The 15,970-nt window shown below is 39.5% G+C and overlaps 1 protein-coding gene across 5 annotated transcripts in view; it reads left to right on the top strand.

Annotated features, from left to right (window-relative positions):
* AKT3 (AKT serine/threonine kinase 3) overlaps positions 1-15,970 on the top strand; it is a 307,958-nt gene that overhangs the window by 244,153 nt on the left and 47,835 nt on the right. For all 5 annotated transcript variants that reach the window (XM_058701173.1, XM_058701171.1, XM_058701174.1 and 2 more), the window contains one exon: positions 6,724-6,852. In XM_058701173.1, coding sequence (XP_058557156.1) covers positions 6,724-6,852 — 129 coding nt within the window. The remainder of the gene's footprint in view (positions 1-6,723; positions 6,853-15,970) is intronic.

Genomic DNA, 15,970 nt, shown 5'->3' on the forward strand with positions numbered 1-15,970 from the left:
ACTTTGAGTTGGTCCGTAGGTGACAGATGAGGTCACTGAAGCCTGGACGCCTAGCAGGTGACTTACTCAAAGTCAAGATGATAGAAAGCATGAATGCAAGTCTGGTGTTCTGCTCTTTACACCCTTCTGCCTCTCTAGAGTCGAAATGAAATCTACGCGGGGCAAGGAATGCATTGGATTAACTCTGGGAGATGTTTGTAAATCTAAAATTCAAATAATGCTGTGGAAGATAAGAAAATAGATGCTTTAACTATATTTACACCAGATATATTAAAGAACAGCATCATCCACAACTGATTTAGGTACCGTACCCACTTTAATTGATCAGTCTCAGATTTGTCTTGATCATCTCCTTACTAATGACCTTATGTTTAATAAAATGCAAATCCATTTGAGATGCCTCTCATAGCTGTGCCTCTCAAGTAAATCAGTACCTATTTGCCGACGCCTCATTTATCAAGGAAGGAAAGCTTTACTTCACGTGCAAGTTAATGTAAGATACTTTATCAGTTCATAGTTCCTAAGAAGTTGGTGTTCATAGCAACAGATAAATTATTGCAACCTTTGTTACGCTTTCAAAAGTAAGTTTGCTTAGTTTATCAATATATGTTGTAATACGAAATTCTCTTTTAGTAAGGACCCAAATTCCTTGTGGTTACTTACGAAAAACTTGTATAGCTTCATCATCACCCAAAAATTTGAAAAAATCCCTTTTAAGATTTCATCAGTAGTGCAGATTATATTAGAAATTTTTCTGCCTAGTTCTTATTTTGCAAGTGTAAGATTTCTTTTCAAAGACCATGCCATCAAGTCCAGAATGGGCTGAATATGGACCTGTGAAAGGTGCATATAATGATAACTGGAATTCATTAAGAATTAGTTTCTCCATGAGTTTGTAACAGGGCAAGAGGTAGAAAATAGTACATACTTTGCTACTGTATTCTATTGGTGGTTAATCTAATCTTGTTTTCTACCCAATTAGAGTTTATCAGTTAATTTAATTATCTACATTATTAATATGAGAAACCCACAAATAGATCATCTCTTTTTCTTTTCAAGTTTATTTATTTTGAGAGAGAGAGAGAGTGGGCATGTGTGAGAGGGCACATGTGTGTGTGCAAACAGGGGAGGGGCAGAGAGAGAGAGAGAGAGAGAGAATCCCAAGCAGGCTCTGCACCGTCAGCACAGAACCCCATATGGGGATCCTTGAACTAATTAACTGTGAGGTCATGACCTGAGCCAGAATCAAGAGTCTGATGCTTAACTAACTGAGCCACCCAGGGGCCCCAGATTTAGATAACTTCAGAGTCTCAGTGCTGACACAAAGGGATGGCTCAGAGTCTTCCCACAGTACTCACCCACCCCCAGTCTTCATCAGCTCCCTGGTGCTCACCCCCCATAATCCTGCAGTCTGGAAGAGAGCAGCATAATTGCTTTATTATCTGCTGTCTCAGGACTCAGCCTCCAGCTCCCACTTCTGACCAGTCTCTCTGGATTCCCTCTTCTATAAAAATTTTAAGCCACTGCTATTAAGAACCCCTTCACCCTCTAAGGTTAAATTGTATTATTGGGCTATGTTCCTTATGTGTAGTCAGTTTTTCTTTTTTTCTCCAAAGTTTATTCATTTATTTTGAGAGAGAGAGTGCAAATGGGGGAGGGGCAGAGAGCGAGGGAGAGAGAGAATCCCAAGCAGGGGCTTCAACTCAGCCTTAAGATCATGACCTGAGCTGAAGTTGGACACTTAACTGACTGAACCACCCAGGCTCCCCTGTGTGTGGTCCGTCCTTAAGCAGCCGGACAGCGGAAGTAAGGTCTCTGCTGTTGTACATTGTGAATCCCTTTCTAGCTCAGGCAGGTTCAAAGTGGAGACATGTTTTCTTCAGTATTTTGGCACACTCTCCTAACTTCATGGTACGTTCCTGCAGGTGAGCTTGTATGACACTTGGTTACTTCGATAGCCCTGAGCCTGAGTGTGCAGTGTGTGGAGGATGAATTCCTTACTCTGCTCCTGGACCGGAGCAGCCTTGGTACTGGGCACTGAGTCTGATACAGCTGCCCCAAAATGGGGTGGGAGGGCGAGGGAGGGGAACTAACTGTATTCTGCTCCAGCAGCCATCAGAGCCCTTAGGAAGCGTTATTTTCATTCCTTTGTTTAATTATAGTGTCAGCCATTTAAGTAAAATGATACATAAGATCATTTGATGATCTTTTTTTTTTTTTTTTTAATTTTTTTTTTTCAACTTTTTAAATTTATTTTTGGGACAGAGAGAGACAGAGCATGAACGGGGGAGGGGCAGAGAGAGAGGGAGACACAGAATCGGAAACAGGCTCCAGGCTCCGAGCCATCAGCCCAGAGCCTGACGCGGGGCTCGAACTCACAGACCGCGAGATCGTGACCTGGTTGAAGTCGGACGCTTAACCGACTGCGCCACCCAGGCGCCCCCATTTGATGATCTTTGATGAGACGTACAGTAGCTAGATATTAGAATGTGTATCTATGCTAGAATACTGTATTCGAAAGTATAAAAAACTTTCCTAGCTTGGCATATGTTAGAGCAGAGCTTCCCAGCCTGTGCACCACAAAAGGGTTACATGTGTGCCCAAGCCGTGGCCTCCTTCAGCCCACACGTGGTTCAAGGAGACTCTGGGCCAGTCCATTCTTGGCCTCCACAGCCCATCCACTGATCCTGGTACACGCTGCAAATTTCATTTTTTATTGTACTTTGAAGTGTTGAAAACGCAGTATCAAAGACAGATAGGAGTTTGAGAGTTTAATTTTATGCTACGCACCAGCAAGAACAAAAGGCGCATAGTACTTTCTTACTATGATTTCTTGTCCACAAAGCACAGAGGAAAAAAGGTTTCAGAATCGACCATATTTTTCTATATGCATGCTGAATGGAGACCCTCTGTCAGGTAATGACTGTATGCTTCTGCTGGGTACAAATGTTACCTTTTTTTATGGGAACTCTGTGAGGTATACATCTAATATTTTTTCCCTCCTGAAAACATGAACTGTTAGATAACAGCCCTCTCTAACAGGGCGAGGAGTATTACCCACATTTTTAATATATAATCTTTTCTGTCAAACCTCTTATTTGACTTCATCGTTGCTTTTGCCAGTGGACGCATCCATGGAGCATAAATGTAATGCCTGCTCTCAGTTCTGGAAACTAAGACTGAGGGGAGTAAAAACAGGTAGACTTAAAAGTTTATAAATGGAGAGTACGTGAACACTCACAGTCAGTAATGCTGTGAATTGTGCACTTGTGACTAACCGAAAGGACAGCCATGAGATTTAGGAGAGAGAACCAAAGGGAGAGCATTTGTAAATGTTTTTCTTTCTCCTTGACACAGAACGTGTGACTAAATCCCCTTCAGGGTTAAATGCACAGAGGAGGTGGTTTCCAGGTGTTCTTGATTATATCTGAGCCATCCATCTCCTCTGAAAACTTGCAGGTTTCTGTGCCTCCTTCACATTTGTGAATTACAATACCCATAGTTCTTAACATTTTACAGAAACTTTGTTATCCTTCTGTGTCAAATTATTATTCTTTTTTTAACAAGACTGGATAGTTACCCCTGACCTATGTTTATACAAGAATAGGTTTGGGGATATCATTTCTGTAAGGTGATACATCTCTGACTATGGTTGATACTTTCGATGGACAGGTTGTTTTGACATTCATCCTCAGTAAAATAACATTTCAGGATGGTGAGAGAGCAAAATTAATTGATGGAAGAAGGTGGACACAATTGAAAAACAGGCTCAAAAATTAGGAAGTATTTATCTTTTGTTTTATTCAAAAGGAATTATTGAGTACTGAAAGTGTTTTTAAGAAGACTCTCAGCTGACCGAAGTGTTTTATTGGGTTCCATTCCTGTAGTTTCCCGCATCATCCCAAAGAACACATACCATTTTGATAACTTGTAATTTAGCCATTAAACTCTCCACACTTAATAAATAAATGGTTGATACATTTATTGAATACTTACATTGTGTTAAGTTCTACATTCAATATCTCTAATTCTCAAAGCAACCGCATTGGCTGTTACCCTTTTTTACCTCTAGTTCATAGATGAGGTTGAGGGACACAGAAATCAATAGCAAGCCCAAGGTCACACAGTGAGTAAGGGCAAAGCTTGGAATTTATATGTGTGTTCTCTGACTTGACTCTGTTATCTGACCCCCTTTGCTCTCGGCTGCCTCCCATGCACTACACTACCTCTCCTGTCTCTGTGACCCTCTCCCCATCCCTCACAGGCATCCCTTTCTTCTTACTATAGTATTGTGATGGCTTTTTATGAAGCTGACTTATAAAATAAGTAGGATGACCAACTATCTGGTTTGCCCCAGACTTCCCCAGTTCCAGAACTTTTAAGTCCTGCATCCCGGGAAAACCCCTCCATTCTGGGCAGACTGGGACACTTGGTCATGTTCAGCCTATTCCTTCCTCCAACCCTGTCCTGCATCTCCATCCATTCCCCATCCCTCAAGCCCTGGCATCTTAGAGCTGAGATATGAGGCTAGAGAATTAGGCGCAAATCAAGATTTAAAAAAATATGTACCCTTTTTGGTACTAAAAACAGTGTTTATATGTCTTGTTATTTCTGTATCCATGCGCTTCCAAGTAGCCTTGTCAAAATGTGGAGACACAGTGCATGGTGTCATGTCTCCATGAATACTGTCTGATGCACATAAAGTGTATCAAGAGGATTGATGGAGGGGCACCTGGTGGCTCAGTCAGTTAAGCTTCCAACTTCAGCTCAGGTCATGATCTCATGGTTTGTGGGTTCGAGCCCTGCATTGGGCTCTGTGCTGACATCTCGGAGCCTGGAGCCTGCTTTGCTTTCTGTGTCTCCCTCTCTCTCTGCCCCTTTCCCGTTCACGCTCACTCGCTCTCTCTCTCTCTCTCTCTCTCTCTCTCAAAAAACAAATAAACATTAAAAAAGTGTTTTTAAGAGGATTGACATACCCCCAACACAGGGGAGCAGGAAGGAATGGAGTAGATAGCACATTCACATTCTCCTCAATATTATTATGTATTATTTGAAGTTTTTATAAGAATTTTTATGTAATGTGTTAATAAAAGGGACTTTTAAATATTTTTAAAAGACCTTTCAACATTTTAAGAATTTCATTTGGTTTTTTTGGGGGGGCGCTTGGGTGGCTCAGTCCGTTAAGTCTCTGACTCTTGATTTCAGCTCAGGTCCTGATCTCATAGTTCGTGAGATCGAGCCCCGCATTCACCTCTGTGCTGACAGCATGGAGCCTGCTTGGGATTCTCTCTCTTCCTCTCCCTCTCTCTCTGCCCCTCCCCTGCTTGAGTGCATGTGCACATACTGTCTCAGAATAAACTTGAAAAAAAAGATGAAAAGTCCTACAACATATTGAGTGTTTGTTCACCTTTCTGTAGACCAGTGAAAGACAGACTCCCTTCTCTGCAGTCTGTACAATACATGAACCAGGTACTGAGCATTTAGTTCAGCTGGGGATGCATCTAGGCCTCTACCCAAGGACTGAGGTCTGTTCGGATCTCTCCTTCCATGAGCACAACTTGCTTAACTGTGTCGGGTTTCTCGCTTATGAGACTTTGGATAATATGACAAAGTATAATATCACATTTTATGTGATTTATACCTGTTTATATTCTTACATGGAGTTCTGTTTTGAAATTGATCTTGACTTCAGGGCTGAGGTAAGCACTGTCATGTTGTCACGTGGAGAAGGAGATGGAGTGCTCCTGAAATAGGCGAAATGTCATTAATGCTGCTGATAACGGTTTCTGCATGCGTTTCTTTGTGTGTGTGTTTCTTGTGTGTGTGTGTAAGTTCTGTCTAGACGACTGAGCGGGCTTCGCATCCTTGTCTGTGTGAGGCTGTAGGATCACAGCTCAGAACTAACATGTATCTTTGTGTGATGACAATCATAAGGTTGTGCTCAAGTCGGGAGAAGAACATCAGTTATGGTTGGTACTTTTAATTGCGTTGACTTTGCACAAACTCCTACATTTGACAATTTTCACTTGAGGCAAATGATCTTGGTACTTGGTTAAATCTTTGAGATTCTCTTTGGTGTTTTAGAATTAGTGGGTTCAAAGAGATTCCAGTTTTAAAATGTATGTGCTATGTATTTTCATTAACTGTTGAATGTTTGACTTTGATATTTTTCTTTTTATGTTTGAAAGGGTTGGTATTTTTTTATTACAAAGACCTTCAAAAGAGGATATCGCCTTACCTTACAAAATAAGATTTAGGTTTGATTTACAACAACCACCAAAAAAACATTTCTGTAAGTGAATATTTTATAATAGCAATAGATTCCCAAGAGAAATTGTTGAAAACCATCTGTATATATCTAGAAGAAGGTGCTCATCTCTTTGGGATTGTTTAGATCACAATTTAGGACACAAAAAGGATTAAGGACTGATGTTTGCTTTGAAAAGTTATTTAGGTGTGTATTCTCAGAAATTACACAATAATGGCTCTTACTCCCATTCGTTTAAAAATCACTAATTTTATCACCATGAAGTATTTGATAAAACCTGTTTCTTTTCACACAAATTAGGAAGCTGTGGGGTTTGTAAGCTCTGAAAGTTCTATTAACTACGGCCATGTCCTCTTTCCAAAATATCTTACTCAGCATTCAGTCATTTGTCAAAACTGTATTTTCCTATTTCTGAAAACTATGAAACACGTTATGTCATTTTTCTTACTACACAGTTGGAGAATCTGATGCTGGATAAAGATGGCCACATAAAAATTACAGATTTTGGACTTTGCAAAGAAGGGATTACAGATGCGGCCACCATGAAGACGTTCTGTGGAACACCAGAATATCTGGCACCAGAGGTAGGCTGTGCTTCCATTCGTAGGGAGAGTAACAGGGCCATAATGTTTTGCAGGGTAAACTGCTTAGCATTAAAAATCATTAAAATTATAATTTTAATTCCGGTATTACTGATGTACAGTGTAATATTAGTTTCGGGTGTACAATACAGTGATTAAACACTTCCCTCAGCAGGACAGGTGCACTCCTCAATCCCCATCACCTATTTCACCCATCCCCCCACCTGCCTCCCCTCTGGCAGCCACCTACTTGTTCTCTAGAGTTGAGTCTGTTTCTTGGTTTGCCTCTCTCTCTTTTCCTTTGTTTTGTTGCTTAAATTCCACCAACAGGAATTAACAAGTGAATTACTTTCACTTGTTTAACATGGTATGATAGAGTAAGAATATGTAGAAAGTAAATTTTATAAACTTTATGAGCACAAAGGTACTAACTTCCATAGAGTAAGTCAATTTTTATTTTTTGGCGATGTACATTTTATTTTTTGATTAGGCCCGTTTTGATTCATTTATTAAAATCAAGTAATTGGATGGCATCAGCAAGAGTGCTTGCGGTTTTATAAACTACCTTGGATCTTCCTTCGAAACAAAGACATGGTGATAATTTACATTTGTAGTGTTGTGAATTTTCATACTTCATTACTATAGGAAAAGTAAATGAAATGACAGTAGCCACATTTTGGAATTCATGCCAAAGCAGTCCCAACCAGTGACCTCCCCATGCTGAGGGTTCCACAATAATCTGCTAATTTGTTTGTTAAACAACTACATATTATGTGTCTACTATGTATTGGGTATTTTTCTGGGTGATGTGGTTACAGAGCAAGACACAAAAGACACTGCTCTCCAGAATGAAACAATAAAAATTGGGAAATAACATAATGTCAGCTAATGAGTGAGTGCCAGGGAGAAAATAAAGCTAGGTGAAGGGAAGGGTGTGGTGTGGTGGCCATTTTAGATAGAGTTCAAATTACTCTCGCCGTGTAACAAACCACACCAGATCCTAGCGGTGAAAAACAACCATTCTGTGTGATCTCGGATTCAGAGTCAGGAATAGTCAGGGGACAGCAGGGATGGCTTATCTCTGCTCCACAGCATGTGGGGCTGCAGCCAGAAGGACGCTGCAGCCATGGGGTGACATGTGACTGGAGACTGGAATCTGGAAGCATCTTGACTCACATGTCTGACGACCGATGTTCCTGTCCACTGGTACCCGAACAGGACTATCAACAGGAGTGTTTATGTAGAGCCTCCACGTTGCTATGTGGTCCAGGCTTCCTCATAACCTGACGGCTCCAGGGCAGTCCGACTTCTTTGGCTTTGGGCTCTAAAAGTGAGTGTCCTAGGAGTGCCTGGCTGGCTCAGTCGGTTAAGCATCTGACTCTCAATTTCGGCTCAGGTTATGATCTCACGATTCATGAGTCTGAGCCCTGCATCCGGCTCTGCGCTGTCAGTGCAGAACTCTGGCTCCCTCTGTCTCTGCCCCTTCCCTGCTTGCATGCTATATCTCTTTCAAAATAAACAAAAAAAAAAAAACTTAAAAAAAAAATGAGTGTCCTTAGGAACAAGTTATGAGCTGCTTCCCTTTTCTCTGTTTTGTTTTTGTTCTTTTTGTTCACCTGGCAAACATTAAGAATGTTTTATTAGTTGTTTGCAAATTCCTTTTCATAGTGTGTTTTTAATAATTTTATTAAAGTACAGGTCACATACCATAAAATACAGCAGTGGTTTTTACTATGTTCACAAAATTATACGACTGTCACCAACATTGAATTCCAGAGTATTTTCAACACTCTAACAACAAAACCCATACCCATAGTTCCCCCTCCCCGCTGGCAGCTACAACCCACTTTCTGTCTGTATAGATGTGCCTGTTCCGGATACTTCCACCAATGGAATCCTACAATATGAGGCTGGTTGTGTGGCTTCTTTCACATAGTATGTTTTCAAGGTGTGTCCATGTTTTTACCATTTTAATGGTACTTCATTCCTTTTTGTGGCCAAATAATATTCCATCGTATGGATATGCCACATTTGGTTTATCCATTCAGCAGTCTGTGGACATTTGGTTTGCTTCCAGCGTGGAGCTGTAATGCTGCTGGCAGACATTTGTGCGTGCGTCCCCTTTAGTGGCCTGGTTTCAGAAACTGCACCTATGCTTACTGGCGAAGCAGTCTGAGACCACACAGATTGAAGGGGTGGTGACCCCGATGCCCACCTCCCCTTCGTAGAAGAGCGTGTGAGATGGGAGATAGTGTTGCAGCTGTCTTTGGAAGATACGGTCTTCTGCAGATAGGACGTTGGGGGAGGTGAGGCTTGGCCAGAGGCCTGAATGCTAAGGAGGAGGTAGCTCTGCAGGGTGGAGGGGACGAGCTCTCCAGACACAGGGAGCAATGAGCATGGAACCTGAGGCAGGAACAAGCCCAGTTCTTCCCTCAAACTCCAATAAGGTTAGTGTGGCTGGAGCCAAAGACCGAGGCAGGCATCTGATCTCTGATGGGTGAAGGTTACAGTTGATTGAACACCTGCTGTATAGGTGCGTTGCGTGTTTGGAATGACCTTTTTGTGATAGCATCCTTGATGTTTTTTTAAAGGTGAGGGGACTGAGGATCAGAACTCTTTTTCAATGGAATCTGTACACAGCAGGGAGGTGGTGGCAAGAGGAACAGGATTGTAACTAGGTCCATCTGGGAAAGGCCACTTTTGCTTTTCTAACGACAGGTGTTATGGCCCCCAAAAGTCACACTTTCAAGGCCACTTATAGATGTGAATAATTGTCAGTTTTAAAATGAATGCTTTATAAATGCTCAACAGGAAAAGGTAATTAAGAGAAATTAGGCAGTAGGAATACATTGCATTTCCTATACATGTATAACTCGTGCCAGTTTGTTATTATAATAGTTTTTTTAATTAGAGAGTAAATTTACATTTCAAGATTATTGCATAATTATAAATAAGTGCTAATAATTTGAAATGCAGTACATTTCCAAATATTATTTTCTTAAGAGCTGCCAAAAATATTATTTTTCTCTGTCATAAAATCTAGAGTTTAATATTCTCCCACTTATTGTGGTGAATTAGGTAAAATTTTAGGAACACTGTTCCTTATTCATTCAAATACACGATCGTATTTTCTAGAAGAGAGTTATTTTTGTGAATATCATGAAAAACAAATTCTTTGTTTCTCTGGAGTTCAATTACCCCTGTTCTCTATGCACCATGGATAGTACTGTCCTGTATTTAGAATAACAAAATTAGTTGTGTCACAGTTAGGGGAAATTATTTCTGAAGAAGATAAACACATCTCATTTCATTCAGAAGCAGATGATCTGTCAAGAAACAAAGATACTGTTTTACATGCTTGTATCATCAACTGAAGAACAAAACCAAGGGTTTCATGCAAGAAGGATCCAGTTGTTTCTAAATAGCAACTTTACAATACCCAAGAAATTATCCATTTCTTTAAGAAAAAAAAAAAAAGTAAGAAAACATTTCTGTGTACCTATTTTTGGGGTTTTTTTTTGGGGGGGGGTGGATATTACAGAAGCCTGGTCTTTAACAGCAATTTCTATACCCGTGGCTGATTCCTATCTTTTTGTTTAATGAGAAACAGAGACAGAGCGTGAGTGGGGGAGGGGCAGGGAGAGAGGGAGACACAGAATCTGAAGCAGGCTCCAGGCTCCTATGTGGGGCTCACACTCAGGAACTGTGAGATCATGACCTGAGCTGAAGTTGGATGCTTAACCGACTGAGCCACCCAGTCGTCCCCATGGCTGATTTCTAATTACAGTCTCAGCCCCTGATTTTTGATCATGGTAGTTGCCATTTGGGGATGACAGTTCTAACTTCTCATGCAATTTAAATTCTTACATTTTTTAAGTATTTCTGTCAATCATTACATTTTTGTTAAATAGGGGTAACTTTGAATGTGTTTTACTTTTAAGAACAAGAATTGAAGTCCTTATTTCTTCTCTCCGATATGGACCATTTCACTGTAGAATTCTCTCGTTCGTTAAAGAGGTACTTACTGAGTATTTATTAGGTGTCACGCATTATGTTGGGGACTGGGAATAGAAAGAGAGTAAGAAATGGTTTTTGTCCTCAAGTAGCTTGCTATTTACCGGGGTGATAAGAGACGGAAAACAATCCTGACTGTGCAAGAAAATAATTACTTTACTGGGGATCTGCCTGGCGTGGTGGAAGAAGGCAGGGTGCGTAAGCCTGCTGGGAGGGTCCGGGGGCGGTCAGTGGGAGACGGGAGAGGAGGCTGGACACGGACACAGGGATTGGAATGCAAAGGAGTTTAGGTCTGATCTCTTGGAGAGTCACTTCTGAATTGAGAGCAAGGCAATAACGTGATCAGATACACGTGGTCAGAGTTAGTGGGCAAGAGCGACACTAGCTTCTCCCCTTTACTTTGGATGGTGTCCCTCACTTTTCTTGAACCTTGACATTTCTGGCACATTCCATCATTAGTGCCGGACTTTTCTTCATAGTATGTGAGTGATCAGACCTGGAATACATTCCTGATTTCCTGCTTCTCTTGTGAATGGCTCAGTGTCAGCATTGTCTCTTCCTCCACAAGACTTGCTTCCACGTTATGGAGAGATCTCTGCACAATCTGTGTGTCAGCGAGCAGTGGTCACCCTCTGCCAGTTAATTGTCTCAATTGGGCAGAAGTGCTTTGCTACTTAAAGATACATGAAGGCTATCAAAAGATACTTCAAAAAAGACTTAGAGATCAGGTCAAAACCCTATTGTTTCCTGTCGGATAAATCAGGCTCCTAGCTGATTTTAAAAATAAACTTAAATTTTAACTAAACTTAAGTTTCTTCTTAAAAAACCCCACAAAAGAGGACTCTTACGGTATAAAAAATGCCTTTTTTTAAAAAAGAGAAGAGAATATTTACAACCATTCTCTTACCTCTTTTGGTGAAGAATTAGAGATATTTATTGATAAAGAATAAAATCATGTGGTTTTTTCTTTTTTTTTAAAGAGGCTGGAGAAATACAGTCCTAGCAGGATATAACATATGCATTTAGTGTCCTACATCTTTAAAAATGCACTAGTACGTATTGGTTTTAAATGAATGTTTGCTCTTTCTTAGATTAGAAGAAAGAAAATTTATCTGCCATACGTTATGGACAAGAAGATATTTTGGGGGGATTTTGTTTTTGTAATCCACACTGCATTTTCAATCTAGAAATTATAAAAGAAATTGGAAATCACATATAAGACCTTACTGTTAAATGTTATTATTTGATTTGGCTCTCATTGAATCCAAGCCACTTTATGCAGTGCTAATTATTTAGTCTCAGCTTTGCTCTTGAGTTAGCAGTACCTGATCAACTTTCCAACTGTAAAACAGTTTGAAAATCAAATGTAGCTTACATGCAAGACCCAACAAAATTAAAAGTGTTAAGTACGTTTTGGCAGTTCACTTTTATTATGCCCAGTCCTCAAATGTACCAGCAGATAATCATCTGAATGTTAGTTATTTTTCACATGCTTATGTGATCACACAAAAAGTACATGCTAAAAAGAAGCAGATGGTGACAGATGGGGAAGGTTGAATAAGGTGGTTTTGGAAACCTAGAGAAATGCACTTCTGTAATAGTGTAAAAATAAAAATTATTTGATAATCAAGTTAGAACTAACAAAAAGATTGCAAAAAAATGAGTTGGCTGGTGGAAAATATCTAGTATCTGGTATCTAGTTGTGGTTGCTATTCAGAAAAAAATACATATATAATTTTATTTCATGTGAATGTAAAATATTTTTTCCAGTGGCTAAAGATGCATTGTTTGATGTTTTCTTAGTTTTCAGAACCTCATGTTTTCGAAAACATCCACTTGCTGTCATTTTATTTGCTTTTATTTTGAAGCCTGCTGTCTTTACTATCTTTTATATAATGTATAATTTGAAATAGACAAGAATATTTTGCTATTTGGATAAAGAAAGATTTGCTTGAAGTTATTGTGATGCCATAGAGGTAATAGCACAAATGGAAGTTAAATTTTATATAAATTTAAAGCCAGAGAAATACATGCGCTTCTTCAGCATGAGCTAAGAGCATTATATAAATTAAGGATAAAGGATGTTGCTGGCTTGAAGTGGTATATGGGTAGTGGGGGGGCGGTTAGAACCTAACTGGATTTAAATGCATTACGTGGAATTTTATTTCTTTATTTTAAATACAACAAAGAATAGATGTAAAAGATGTCATTTCATGGGCTCTGTCAATAGTGTCTTCAGATCTTGAGAAAAATGAATGAGCCCAGGGCTACATATGTTTGCACATTTAATCTGTAGGTAAAAACAGTAGCACAGTTACATTTTGCTTAGCCCTTGGACAAAATTCTACTGTTTCAAACAGATTGTGAAACCAAGTCTTAAAATGGCTGAGCATTTTGTAGAAATACAAAGTTTTAGTAGCCTTTCTAAAACCGTGTACATCCCTGATATTTTATTTGTTAATAATTCATGTTGCACTCCTCCTCTTAAGGTATTTTTGAAAAACCCTTATCCTCCTGAATGGTTCTGAAAAGGATCCATCCATACTCAGGGGAAAAGTAAGTGACAGAGATATTAGTTCAGATAGAAGCTGTCTGCTTATGTAGAAGCGTATTTAAGGACTTCTAACTGTCCTGAGCTGGCTTACTACTTGTACTGTTTCTGGGTAATATTAAAAATCATCCCATTCCTCCCCACCCCCAGGTTGGATGTTACTTACATATGAGCTAAAGTAGTATTTTTAGTTCAACATTTAATGTCTCAGTATGTGTTAAGTTGAGGCTTCTACTTCCCAGGGGTCTGTCACTTCTGTGGCAGCTACCTGTCACCTAACGTTCTTTGCAATGGTGTATGGTCTTTTGACTTTAACAGTAAGAATATTTGCTTTTGGAATGATTCTAGGTTAAGCACAAAGTTTAATTTTAAATTCTCTGACGCATGAGGACGTACACAAAACTCACCCTCCCTGGGTGCCGCTAGTGATGGCCTGTATATTTTACAGTGGCTGTATTGACTTTGGTGACAAAGACCCAATTTCTTGGGATCCCGTCATGACTCTTGCTCCGGGATAAAGGGGCAGGGTAGAACTCTCCAGGAAGATGTGTGTTTAAGTATGATTCAGCCACCAGTATTGTATCCATTTCACTTTTCTCTGGTTCAAGAATGTCGCCTGCTCTATCCAGAGATTGCTTTTGAGAGGACGCCGTTAGCTGTATGCAAGGACTTACGTATACATGCCAGGAAATAGCCCTAAAACCTACAGCCTTCTAATTCTGAGCAAATGGTGTTTACAGTTTCAGCTTCTTACGAATTAACGGAGCAGTTGAGAACTGGGTATAAGATATATATTATGGAGAAAATACCAAGAAACCATGCAATTCATAAGTCTCCTGAAACATACACTTCTCCTAAGGCTGCAATACATTTTAGAGTCTGGATTGGAAGACTGAACAGGTCTTTTTTTTTTAAAGGCAAATTCCTCTGATGTTAAGAATATGCGAAGGATTTCCATAAATCGTAAAGTATATAAACGCGTGTTGATACAGAACACACACATATCCGTTACCTGAAATACAAGGTTACCAGAAAAAAAATTCCTTTTTGAATTAGTGGTAAATTGGTTCATCCAAGTTCGCAGTTTACTTTCACAACATAGGTGTGCAGACAGTTTGTTTGGATGTTTAATTTTTTCCCCCATCTGTTCTGTCTGGATTATTGATTGAGCAGTAAGCCACTCCGGGGCACACGTCCCCTCCTTACAACTGCTTGCCGTGGCTGCATTGTGTGGCCTGGCGGACAAGCTGAAAGAGCTGCTTCTTCAAACTTCCAGTAAATCCCAGTTGGTAAAAGAACATTGGAATGAATATGTTTTTTGAAAGTGCCCCTTAGCCAAACAGATATTTACACTGGGAACTTTAATCAATGGTACCATTTTAAAATCATAGTTTATTATTTAATATCATTCTTGAAATTAGTAACCATTCAAGAGCTACTCGTGGTGATTTTTATTTAACTCAGTTGGCTGTTTTATACATGGAAGTGTCTACAACAAATATTACCAAATATTAATCAGATGTTATTAGAATATTTAACAGCAATTGATACCTGCTCTAACTTCCTTGAATCCAGTTTTTATTCCAGCAGAAAATGAAGCAATCTGCAGTTCCTGGGGGAAAATTGAAACAAAGTCTTGTTTCCTAGAGTTTGTGTTCTGTTTGGGTGTTGATTTGATGTGACCTCTTATCATTGTTTAATATTTATGTTACTTTTAGTGTCCCGAATAACCTGTTGTCCTTTGTGTCTGTCTTTGGCATTAAATGTGGTTACAAAGTAAAGCTACATCCACGGTGACAGGACAATAGGGGTAGAAGGAAATCCCAAATGTGTGCATTTGTGTTCAAACCTTGAGCTTAGTTTAAAATGAGAGTAACATTGATTTTGTGGAAAAGAGACACTTTCTTCAGATTAATTCTTTAAGATAAGTCTTTCAGTGGATTGCTGCTCTCGGAGCAGGTTTTGATCTGCATTTATATCCAAATTACATGATAAGTCACAGGGTCATGGACTTGAAATGCACTTTGCATTGTTGTACCACTGCAGGACCAATTACACTACTCTTTGGATCAGCCCTCATGATAACCATGAAGTAAATTAGCCTTTTAGGGAAAAAAAAAAAAATCATCAGAGGTAGCCAGAAGGAATTGCAAATCCCAGTAGGTTAAAGACTATACATTTTATATGTTACTATAATTTGTAGGGAAATACGTGCTTTGAGTAAGGGAGAAAAATTATCTTCAAACAATAACATAAAAGAGGCTGTGGATTTTAACTTCACGCTTGAATTTCTAGAGCATTTCAGAGTACTGTATTGTGAGACAGTTTAGATTTAAGGAGAGAGAAAGGCTGTTTGTGGACAGTGGTGACGTGTTTTAGATTCTGTATCCACATGTAGAATGTTAGGATCACTTTCGTTTTTATTTCTTGTGTTTTTCATCTTCCAGCTGTTTGGAGGTGGGAGTTGAACAGAAGTCTTTCTTTTTAATTGATAACAAAGACTCTTAGATAAAGAGGGCTGGCTGAGTCTTTAGGGTGTTTTCTCCTGAACGTTGC

Source organism: Neofelis nebulosa, chromosome 15 (assembly GCF_028018385.1).
Source record: "Neofelis nebulosa isolate mNeoNeb1 chromosome 15, mNeoNeb1.pri, whole genome shotgun sequence".
In the NCBI taxonomy this organism is placed as follows: Eukaryota; Metazoa; Chordata; class Mammalia; order Carnivora; family Felidae; genus Neofelis; species Neofelis nebulosa.